At 46.1% G+C, this 12,246-nt stretch overlaps 1 protein-coding gene across 2 annotated transcripts in view; it reads left to right on the top strand.

Moving 5' to 3' along the window:
* The window catches only part of LOC138301615 (UPF0462 protein C4orf33 homolog), a 210,328-nt gene that overhangs the window by 90,138 nt on the left and 107,944 nt on the right, over nucleotides 1–12,246 (top strand). For both annotated transcript variants that reach the window (XM_069242139.1, XM_069242131.1), the window contains exon 2: nucleotides 11,737–11,794. In XM_069242139.1, the coding sequence (XP_069098240.1) occupies nucleotides 11,737–11,794 (58 nt within the window). The remainder of the gene's footprint in view (nucleotides 1–11,736; nucleotides 11,795–12,246) is intronic.

Genomic DNA, 12,246 nt, shown 5'->3' with positions numbered 1-12,246 from the left:
AAGAAGAATGCAATGGAGATTCAAGAGCAAAGAGAAATAGGAGTTATCAGGTGAACATTTCAAGGTGTTGAACGTTCTTTGTGGAGAGGGGCCCATAGAACCTTAAGGAAAGTAATGTGTAGGAGTGGGGAAAGGGTTAGATTTGATCGTTAGAACATCATTTAAAGATATTTACAGTGTGCGGCTAAGATGAACGATTGTTAGCAATCTTGAGTTCTGCGTATCTACAATAAAGAGTCATTAGTATGGCCTAGAGGTGTTGTCAGGGTTGAACCTTCACCCCCTGGGTTTTGAAGCGCTCTGCCTCAAGGGAAGGCTAACCTGGAGTTCTCGCCACCTTTAATGTTACATTATATTATCTATTTGTTAGAAATACGCTCTGCTTCATGTGAAACGCCAAGTTGCCCACAGGCCATGTCCGCGCTATATAAAATCACAACAATAAATAAATACATTCATTGTATTCCTTCACAGACTAAAGCCCGTTTTCTGTTTGAGTACGATCACCAGTAGTATTGGCACGATTAATAATATTTCGTGTAGATATCTGGTTTTAAGCGAGTTAATGCTTTTTGATGTGTGTAGTTGCCGATCTTGCCAACTTAGATAGTTGGTAGCTGAAGGACTGGTATGTGCATTGCACTGCTTGAGGTATGTCTATGAGTTCATTGAGATGTGGTGTCTGCCTTTTGTCCACATAATCACTCGAAATCTGTCTTACTGTGGTTTGCTAGGTGGGTGTTCGCTTACTGTGTTATGTCTTCTGTTGTATATTTATGATGTATTGCGAAGGGTGGAGTGATGTGAGCATTGTGAGGTCCAAGTATGTAGTACTCTTCTTACCTGAGTTAGACATGTGTACATTTTTCTAGCTGTTGTAATCTGGTAGAAGTTGTTAACCTTGTTATATTACAGTTGGTATTGTTGTAAGCTCAGTGGTATTCAACTAATTGAAATATCTGTCTGTGTTGTGCATGTGTGCTCAGAGTTCTGACTTGTGTGTTATGCATCTCAAGAGCAGCTCTGTGAACTGTGCATGTAGGAAGTTGGCTCCGTATATACTATCTCAAAGTGAGAGATAGTGTGCACAGAGTCCAAGGGTTCCCCTTAGAGGTTGGTAGTGGCAAAATTAGATAATACTAATGCTCTATTTTTTGTGGTAGTGTGGTTGAGCAGCAGGCTTATAATTGGATAGTGTTAAGCATGTGTTGTACACACACAGGCAATATATGAGGAACACATACTCAAAGACTTAACTCCAGGCCAATAGGTTTTATGTAGAAAAATATATTTTCTTAATTTATTTTAGAACCACAAATATCACGATTTGAGGTAAGTACATAAAATGCAAGGTACTTCACACAGGTAAGTATAGAACTTTGATTTAACACAGTAGTACACACAGTTTTGGTTAAAATGTCAATAAGCTATTTTAAAAGTGGACACTGCAAAAATCAACAGTTTCTGAGGGAGGTCAGTTTGTTTAGTTTTTGCACGTTAGTAAAGCACTTACACAGTCAGTCTCCTGGGCATAGGCAGCTCACCGTTGGGGGTTCAAGGCAACCCCAAAGCCACCGCACCAGCAACACAGGGCCGGCCAGGTGCAGAGGTCAAAGGTGGGCCCAAAATACATAGGCACCTATGAAGAACAGGGGTGCTCCGGTCCTAGTCTGCTTACAGGTAAGTACCTGTGTCTTTGGGGAGCAGACATGGGTTTTTTTGGAGAGCACTGTGGGACACACACACAAAAGCCCACAAAACACACCCTCAGCGGCACAGGGGTGGCCGGTTTCAGTAGGCGTCGGGTTTGCTATAGAAAGCAATGGAGGGACCCGGGGCGATGCAGGCAGGTCACAGGGGTGCTTCTCGGGCCAGCTACCAACTGGGCTAGGATGAGGGCTGCCTGCTGGTCACTCCTGCACTGGTAGGTGGTTCCTCTCCGTCCTGAGGGCTGCGGGTGCAGTGCTTGGTCCAGACGTCGGGTTCCTTTGTAACCAGGCAGTCGCAGTCAAGGGGAGCCTCTGGATCCTCTATGCAGGCGTCGCTGTAGGGGTGCAGGGGGGTCGACTCAGGGTGTCCACGTCGTTGGAGTCGCCTGGGAGTCCTCTCTGTGGTGTTTGTTGTCCTGGACTCGAGTCTGGGGTGTTGGGTGCAGAGTGTGAAGACTCAAGCTTCTGGCGGGAAGTGAGAGTCTCTTTAAAGTTGTTTCAAAGATGCAAAGTTGTTTCAGTTTCTGAACAGTGCCGCTGTTCTCTGGAGTTTCTTTGTCCTCTAGGTGCAGGGCAGTTCTCTGAGTCATCACAGGTTGCTGGTCCCGCTGTGTCTGGAGACAGGCCGTAAGGGCTGGGGCCAAGTAAGTTTGTGTCTCCATCGTCTCTGTGGGGCTTTCAGGTCAGCAGTCCTTCTTCTTTCTTCAGGTTGCAGGAATCTGATTTCCTGGGTTCAGGGTCACCCCTAACTACTCAATTTAGGGGTGTGTTTAGGTCTGGGGGTGACTACACCCTCTTTCTGCCTCCTCCCTGTGGGGAGGGGGGCACATCCCAATTCCCATTGGGGGAATCCTGCAAAACCAAGATGGAGGATTTCTAAATGCAGTGGTCACCTCAGCTCAGGGCACCTTAGGGGCTGTCCTGACTGGTAGGTGACTCCTCCTTGTTTTTCTCATGATCTCCTCTGGACTTGCTGCCAAAAGTGGGGGCTATGTCCAGGGGGTGGGCATCTCCACTAGCGGGAGTGCCCTGGGGCAACACGAAGCCTGAGCCTTTGGGCCTCACTGCTAGGTGTTACAGTTCCTGCAGGGGGGAGGTGTTAAGCACCTCCACCCAGTGCAGGCTTTGTTTCTGGCCTCAGAGAGCACAAAGGCTCTCACGCTAGGGGGTCAGAAACTCGTCTCAGTTGCAGGCTGGCACAGACCAGTCAGTCCTGCACTGAAGGATTGGGTTAAAATACAGGGGGCATCTACTAAGATGCCCTCTGTGTGCATTTTGTTTAATAAATCCAGCACTGGCATCAGTGTGGGTTTATTATTCTGAGAAGTTTGATACCAAACTTCCCAGTATTCAGTGTACTTCATATGACCACCCTGTACTTACAGTGTCTAAGAATGGACTTAGACATTGTAGGGACATATTGCCCATTCAGCTATGCCCTCACTTGTGGTATAGTGCACCCTGCTATATGGCTGTAAGGCCTGCTAGAGGGGTGATGCACCTATGCCACAGGCAGTATTTTGTGTGCATGGCATCCTAAGGGGGATGCCATGTGGACTTTGCCTTTTTCTCCCCACCAACACACACAATCTGCAATGACAGTGTGCATGTGTTAGGTGAGGGGTCCCTTAGGGTGGTACAACACATGGTGCATCTCTTAGGGACCTTCCCTGGTCACAGGGCCCTTGGTACTACTGGTACCATTTACAAGAGACTTGTGACCCTGTGTGTCCGAGGTGTGCCAATTGTGGACACAATGGTACATTTTTAGTGAAAGAACACTGGTGCTGGGGCTTGGTTAGCAGGGTCTCAGCACACTTCTCAATCAAGTCAGCATCAATATCACTGCAACAAGGAGCCATTTTCCTACACAAGCCCCCCCCCCCCCCGCCCACAGGCCAGGAGACTCAGCCAAAGCTGGGAGAGTCTTCCTAGACTGTCAGGCGAGGAAGAGTAGGGAAAACAGGCTGGTTTGTTGCAGGGCCTACTCTGCCTTACTGTCAACACCAGAGCAGTACGCGCTCTATTGGCGACAAAAATGCAAAGACCCAGCACTCTCAAAACAACGTAATTTATGCATTGTGCTGATATGTTGTGGTTTAACCTTTTGCATTGCAGAGTTAAATCATGAAAACTTATTTTTAATATGTTTACAAATACTGTTCCTTTGCAATGTATTGCTGCAGGTTTTCAGAGTGTGTTAGAGTGTGGCCCCTTTCCAGGGCCTTCCAGAGACTTTCCCTGCAACATGCCTGGGCATGGTTCTGGGCTGGGCCAAGACTCTATAAAAGAGAGCCAGCCCAACTCCCAGGGCTCAATATTCAGAGGTCCCGGTGCAGAGCAGCAGCTTCTTCCTGAGCTCCTGTCCCGGCAGCCTATTTGGATCTTCCAGTCTTCAGCCCTTCATCCTTCATTGGTGATCATTGTTCCGGGCGGTAAGACGGTAGTTGGACTGTCCCGACACCGTTATTCAGAATTTTCATATTCTTGGTTTAATTCTTAAATGAGTAACAGATTACTTGCGCTACCATTTCTTGACATTTATATGGTAGTTTACAAATAGGCAAGACGCGCGATTTGTTTCATAAAGGTTTGACTTTGTTATTCATTGCGTGCTACCGGTTCTTGACATTGGCATGGTGGCTTAAGAATCTGCAAGACGCGCGATTCGTTTTATGGTGTTTAAACATTGTTGTCCATTGCGCGCTACTATTTCTTGACATTTACATGATGTTTTACGAATTGGCAAGACGCGCAACTCGTTTCATGAGGATTTAACTTTGTTGTTCATTGCGCGCCACCATTTCTTGACATTGGCATGGTGGCTTAAGAATCGGCAAAATAAGCGCGATTCGTTTCATTGTACTTTGATCTTGTTATTTATTGTGAGCTGTTATTTCTTGACATTTACATCGTGTTTTACAAATCGGCAAGACGCGCGATTCGATTATTGATGATTTGACTTTGATATTCATTTTGGGCTACCATTTCTTGGTATTTTACATGGTGACACTCGAATCGGCAAGAAGCACGATTCTCTCCTCAAGTTTAATTCATGTTGTTTATTGTATGCCACTATTCTAAGATATTTATTATGTAATATTCGAGTTGACAAGTTATGTGATTTGTTTCCTGAATCCATATTGTGTTATTCATGTTGCACAATCCTTTTATGGTGTTTACTATATATATATATATATCTGCAATATGCGCAATTTGTGTTGAAACATTTTAAGAGTACACAGAAGGCCAGAGTTTCTAGATGTAATATTGTATGGTCCTAGTATACATTCTAAAAACAGGATTTATATGACTGGTTTAAAATTTAGTCAGAATGTTTTTCTGATTCTCATGTAAAGGAAAGTACTTGAATAAGAAAGTTTTCATTTAATTCATCTTGATTCCCCTACAGGTATCCGGCCATCTTGAAACTTAGTCATTTTAAACTTAACTCTTAGATTGTTCATGTTTTCAGAGTGACTAGGCTTAGAATCATAGTCTAGTATTGATTTCAGGAGATATAATTTTCATATTGTGTGTTCTAACCTTTTTCTTACTACAGGTCTCCTTCCCTGCTGTTCCCTTCCTAATCCCCTCTTCCCCTCTTGAACTCTCTCAGTCTCTGTGATTTATCTATCAGAGTCTTGGAGCTGTTCAGTGGTGGACGTGTTGGGAACGTGCACAGACCCCGAGGATCTGGTGACTCTGACACTTACATCCTCCTGTTCAGGTCATTCCCTCTGGGGAACAGACCCACTTCCACAGAGATAGGACCTAGTCTGATTTGCCTCTTGTCTGTGTTTTTAATGTCTTCACCCATTCTCTCTATTTTGGGGATAGAGGTATTCACCTCTGCTAATCTTATCTTAGCCAGGGTCCCCCCTAGCTTACCCACTGAGGTTATCCATAGCTGGAGTAACCCCACCATGACCAACAGGGTCAGGGAGCCTAACTTGCTATTTGGCATGGGGTCAGGCCACCATGCCAAAGACAGTGCAGCCATAAAGGCTAACACCAAGCAGAGGTCACTGACAGCTGTCAGTGCCCAGAACCACACCTTTAGCTCTTCTCCACCAAGGAAAAGGGCTACGTTACAGGCTTCTTTGGGTTCAGTCAGGGTGCTTGTCTGATTTGTTAGAGTGGGGGGTTACTACATGTTGTAGTAAACACCCTTCTTCCACTCTTTCTTCTGTTAGCTGAGGAGTCACTCACTCAGGCTTAACAGTTGCCTGACTAGCCAGGACTTCTTGTGGGTCAGGTTGGACTTTACCAGTGCCACTTTTGGAGTTGTCCCCTACTGGAGCAGAATCTCCTTGGCTTGCTGGAACCTTGGCTAAAGGGTGACCACCCTTCCTGCACTGTTTTCTTTTCTTTTTCTTCTAGGGCCTACTTGCAGTTACTGCAGGGGCAGCACCTCCAGATACATTGGGAGAGGACTGGCACTGGATCATTTCCTCTCTTGGGCTCTGACTAACCTCTGGTAGTCATTTCCAAGGAGACAATCAAGGGGGAGGTCTTTACTGACTACCACCCTTCTCCAGCTAAAGGCCCCACCCACTTCTACGGGCACAAAAGCCACAGGCCTATCAGTGATGCTAACTCTTACTCTGGCAGTCTCAACTGGGATGTACTGGTTTGAGAACACCAGCCTGTCAGGCACAATAGTGTGACTGGCACAAGTGTCTCTCAGGGCAGTGGCTGGGATTCCATTCACCAGTAGGTGGTGGAAGTGTCTACTTCCCTCTGGAATCTCCAACTCACCTGTTGGGCCCTTTTTCCAGTTGAAGGCTATGAAGACCTCCTAATCTGAGGAGTCACCCCCAATGACTACACTGGTCACCCCTGGGATTTTGCTACAGGGTTTGTTTTTGGGACAAGGAGTGTCCTTGGCGTGGTGCCCTGTCTGTCTACAGTTTTGGCACCATGCCTTAGTGGAATCACACTTCTTACCCTGGTACCCACCTTTGTTTTGGGTTGTGTCTTGGGGCCCACCCACCTGAATTGGTTTTTGGGGGCTTACTGAGGACTCTTTTTCTTTATTTCTAGTGTCACCCACTTTCTCCTGGGGAGGCTTTGTAACCCCTTTCTTTTGGTCACCCCCAGTAGAAGTTTTGGTACCCTAGTCTTGACCCAGTGGTCTGCCTTCTTTCCCAATTCTTGGGGAGAAATAGGACCTAGGTCTACCAGATATTGATACAACTTTTCATTGAAGTAGTTACTTAAAATGTGTTCCTTCATAAACAGATTATGAAGCTCATTATAGTTATGCACTTCATTTCCAGTTATCCAACCATCCAGTGTTTTCACTGAGTAGTCCACAAAATCAACCCAGCTCTGGCTCGAGGTTTTCTGAGCCCTCCTGAACCTAATCCTGTACTCCTCAGTGGACAATCCAAAGCCCTCAGTCAGGGTAGCCTTCATGAGGTCATAGGATTCTGCATCTTTACCAGAGAGTGTGAGGAGTCCATCCCTACATTTTCCAGTGAACATTTCCAAAAGTAGAGCTCCCCAGTGAGATCTGCTTACTTTTCTAGTTGCACAAGCCCTCTCAAGCTGTGAACACTTGGTGATGTCATCACCATCTTCATATTTAGTTACAATCCCTTTGGGGATTTTTAGGATGTCTGTGTTCTCTCTGATCCTATTTAAGTTGCTGCCACCATTGATGGGATTTAAACCCATCTCTTTTCTTTCCCTTTCTATGGCTAGGAGCTGCTTCTCTGAAGCCAATCTCTTGGCCATCCTGGCTAACAGGATGTCCTCTTCATTGAGGCTGTCCTCAATGCTTACGGAGGCACTGGACTCCCCTGCGGAAGAACCAGGCTCCCTGACTATGATTTTTGGAGTCAGGGTTCTGGGAACCATGTCTTCCCTATTTAGGACAGGAGGGGGAGCTCTTACTCCTGTTCACTAATTTCCCAATTTGAAGGAGTATCCTCCAACTCAGTGGGGTGGTCCCTTGTTAACTCTGCCAAGAGCTCCTGGAGCTTTGCATTGGTAGGGTTGGACCCAGTCTTTATCTTTTTAATTTTACAGAGAGACCTTAACTCTGACATCCCTAGATGCAGGTAAGATGTGAGGTTGAGTTCCATCACTGTTTCATCTGTTTGACTCAATATCACTCAAAATGTTGGGATTACTTTTTAAGAATGTAAAAACTACTTCCAGAACTTAAATCCTAACTTTTACAAACTTTTAAACTCTAAAAGAAATGCTAACAGGGACATACACAAGGCGTTAACAGGACTTTTAGAAATTTAGAAAAATAGCAACAAATTAAAAAAATCAATTTCTAATGACAATTCTTGGAATTTTCATTGAGTGATCAGGTATTGGCTGAGTAGTTCAGCAAATGCAAAGTCCTAGACCCCACCGTTGATCCACCAATGTAGGAAGTTGACTCTGTATATACTATCTCAAAGTGAGAGATAGTGTGCACAGAGTCCAAGGGTTCCCCTTGGAGGTTGAAAGTGGCAAAATTAGATAATACTAATGCTCTATTTTTGTGGTAGTGTGGTCGAGCGGTAGGCTTATCAGAGGGTACTGTTAAGCATTTGTTGTACACACACAGGAAATATATGAGGACCACACACTCAAAGACTTAACTCCAGGCCACTAGGTTTTATATAAAAAGATATATTTTCTTAATTAATTTTAGAACCACAAGATTCAAGATTTGAGGTAAGTACATAAAATGCAAGGTACTTCACACAGGTAAGTATAGAACTTTGATTTGAAATGGTAGTATACACAGTTTTGGTTAAAAAATCAACAGTTCCTGGGGGAGGTAAGTTTGTTTAGTTTTTGCAGGTAATTAAAGCACTTACACAGTCAGTCTCCTGGGCATAGGAAGCATACCGTTGGGGGTTCAAGGCAACCCCAAAGCCACCGCACCAGCAACCCAGGGCCGGTCAGGTGCAGAGGTCAAAGGTGGGCCCAAAATACATAGGCACCTATGAAGAACAGGGGTGCCCCGGTCCTAGTCTGCTTAGAGGTAAGTACCTGCGTCCTCGGGGAGCAGACCGGGGGGGGGAGTTTGTAGAGCACTGGGCGGGGGACACACAAGCCCACAAAACACACCCTTAGCGGCACGGGGGCGGTTGGAGTAGGCAAAATAGGCATCAGGTTTGCTATAGAAAGCAATGGAGGGACCCCGGGGTCAGTTTGGCGATGCAGGCAGGGCACAGGTGGGCTTCTCGGGTCAACCATCAACTGGGCTAGGATGAAGGCTGCCTGCTGGTCACTCCTGCACTGTTAGGTGGTTCCTCTCGGTCCTGGGGGCTGCGGGTGCAGTGTCCAGGCATCGGGTTCCTTTGTTACCAGGTCAGGGGGAGCCTCTGGATCTTCTCTGCAGGCGTCGCTGTGGGGGTGCAAGGAGGCCAACTCAGGGTGTCCACGTCGTTGGAGTAACCTGGGAGTCCTCTCTGTGGTGTTTGTTGTCCTGGACTTGAGCCGGGGGCGTCGGGTGCAGAGTATGAAGACTCACGCTTCTGGCGGGAAGTGAGAGTCTCTTTAAAGTTGTTTCAAAGTTGCAAAGTTGTTGCAGTTTCTGAACAATGCTGCTGTTCTCTGGAGTTTCTTGGTCCTCTAGGTGCAGGGCAATCCTCTGAGTCCTCAGAGGTCACTGGTCCCGCTGGATGCATCGCTGTGCAGGTTCTTTGAGTCTAGAGACAGAGCAGTAAGGTTGGGGTCAAGTCAATTGATGTCTCCGTCGTCCCTGCGGGGCTTTCAGGTTAGCAGTCCTTCTTCTTTCTTCAGGTTGCAGGAATCTGATTTCCTGGGTTCAGGGTCACCCCTAAATACTCAATTTAGGGGTGTGTTTAGGTCTGGGGGACAGTAGCCAATGGCTACTGTCCTTGAAGGTGACTACACCCTCTTTGTGCCTCTTCCCTGTGGGGAAGGGGGCACATCCCTAATCCTATTGGGGGAATCTTCCAAAACCAAGATGGAGGATTTCTAAAGGCAGGGGTCACGTCAGCTCAGGGCACCTTAGGGGCTGCCCTGACTGGTAGGCTCCTCCTCTTTGTTTTTTTCATTATCTCCTCTGGACTTGCCATCAAAAGTTGGGGATGTGTCCAGGGGGTGGGCATCTCCACTAGCTGGAGTGCCCTGGGGCATTGTAACATGAAGCCTGAGCTGAGCCTTTGAGGCTCACTGTTAGGTGTTACAGTTCCTGCAGGGGGGGTGGGTGTTGAGCACCTCCACCCGTTGCAGGCTTTGTTTCCGGCCTCGGAGAGCACAAAGGCTCTCACCCCAGGGTGTCAGAAACTCGTCTCAGTGGCAGACTGACACAGACCAGTCAGTCCTGCACTGAAGGATTGGGTAAAATACAGGGGGCATCTTCTAAGAGTCCCTCTGTGTGCATTTTTCTAATAATTACAGCACTGGCATCAGTGTGGGTTTATTATTCTGAGAATTTTGATACCAAACTTCCCAGTATTTAGTGTAGCCATTATGGAGCTGTGGAGTTCGTTTTGACAAACTCCCAGACCATATACTTAATATGGCCACCCTGTAGTTACAATGTCTAAGAATGAACTTAGACACTGTAGGGGCATATTGTTCATGCAGCTATGCCCTCACATGTGGTATGGTGTACCCTGCCTTAGAGCTGTAAGGCCTGCTAGAGGGATGGCTTACCGATGCCGCAGGCAGTATTTTGAGTGCATGGCATCCTGAGGGGGGTGCCATGTCACCTTTGCCTTTTTCTCCCCACCAACACACACAATCTGCAATGGCAGTGGGCATGTGTTAGGTGAGGGGTCCCTTAGGGTGTCAAAACACATGCTGCAGCCCTTAGGGACCTTCCCTGGGCACAAGGCTCTTGGTACCACTGGTACCTTTTACAAGGGACTTAACTGTGCGCCAGGGGTGTGCCAACTGTGGAAACAATGGTACATTTTTTGTGAAAGAGCACTGGTGCTGGGACCTGGTTAGCAGGGTCTCAGCACACTTCTCAGTCAAGTCAGCATCAATATCGGGCAAAAAGTGGGGGGAGCCATTTTCCTACAGTGCACATTTGTGTGTGTTACTTGTTATCACGTAAGATACTGTGATCTTGATCATCCCCTAATGCATGTAATACCCGAGCTAAGGTGAGACTGTTTGCAGTGTCTAATGTGTTATGTTGAGTTTGTATTTAGTTGCAGGGAAGGGAATGCTGCCGTGAGCGTTTTTATACACACCTGTACGGTGTACCTGCAGTGTGTTAGATGTGTGGTATGTGTACTCTCTAATGTTTCAGGTTGGATGCAGGTTATACGGGTATAGATGTTTACTCTCCTTAGTGGGAGAAGTCAGAGCGGAACTGAAACTCTCCCACTACGTGGCCGTTGCAGGAGCTGCCACCGGCAATACATTTTCTTTCGTGAAATTGTGTCCCGATAGCCTTTCTTTGCTTTTCGTAGTATTCTATTTAAACCAGATTATACATTAGCTGGTGGGCTTTCCAGGAAGGTGAAATGGAACTCTTAATTCTGACAGTGCTACTGAATGGTTAATAACTGTGCGCAAGGTATGCAAGAGAAGGTTAACCTCACGGTACAAAGTGTCTGTATTCAAGCTCGAACAGGCCCTGATCCCTGACATTGATGGTTTGCGGTCCTGCAGTTCCTTGAACAGATTGCATGGGCGAAATGAGCTTTTATCCTTAATTTGTCAGGACTGACTTCTTTCACGCCTGAAGGCTCTTATGAAAAATGGATTCCTCTCTTTTATCCCTTTCAAGAATGAAACATGGCACTACCACCGGCTCACCTGCTTCCGATGACAGTAGAATCGCTGGGGTGCCGTGATAGCCCATGCTTATTACCAGCATTTGCCACTAGATGGTGCAAGGAGATCTTGAAAAGGATAATTGTTTCCATTTCAGCTGCTTCACAACCCCAACCGCTCGAAGCTTGGTAGTTGGCATTTTCCTGATTTTCTGTTTAACTGTACTTTAACGTGGATTTTCTGTACGGACACATCTTTTTTTGTAAATTAATGAAGATATTTGTATTTCTTTTATCCCAATTTCCATGTAAAGGTTTAAATATGACATCTCCGATACCAATACTGAGAGACGAGCAGTTGGAGCCGCAGAGGTAAGTGACCAGAAAAGAATATTCACTAAAGTATTACAGTCGTCATAGTTTGGTTACCATATTTCTGTGTCTGTTTTTCATGGAAGCATATTTTGCTGTGTCTCGATAAATTCAGTGATTGATGCAGTAGTGGAGCTTTTGTGCTAGAACAGACAAAACACAACCATTGATAGAGCCACACGGTATGTATGGTTTTTGTAACTGGAAGCACACTGGACATTAAACATAGGCATACACACAGGGAACATGCACAAAGAGCAACACTGTTAAAGGCAACACATTTTTATCAAAATCCAGTAAGCAACCGAGCAGCAATACACACACACCAACAAACATAAGGTCATCAATGCGAAAAGTTCAACATTCATACATAACCCTGTGCAGTGGAGAAGTGAATGATGTGGATTGGATGGACATATATAATATATATATATCAGGGGAATGAGGTGATG

Source organism: Pleurodeles waltl, chromosome 1_2, assembly GCF_031143425.1.
Source record: "Pleurodeles waltl isolate 20211129_DDA chromosome 1_2, aPleWal1.hap1.20221129, whole genome shotgun sequence".
In the NCBI taxonomy this organism is placed as follows: domain Eukaryota; kingdom Metazoa; phylum Chordata; class Amphibia; order Caudata; family Salamandridae; genus Pleurodeles; species Pleurodeles waltl.
Note: the sequence above shows the minus strand (reverse complement) of the source record. Positions and strands in the feature narration are given on the sequence as shown.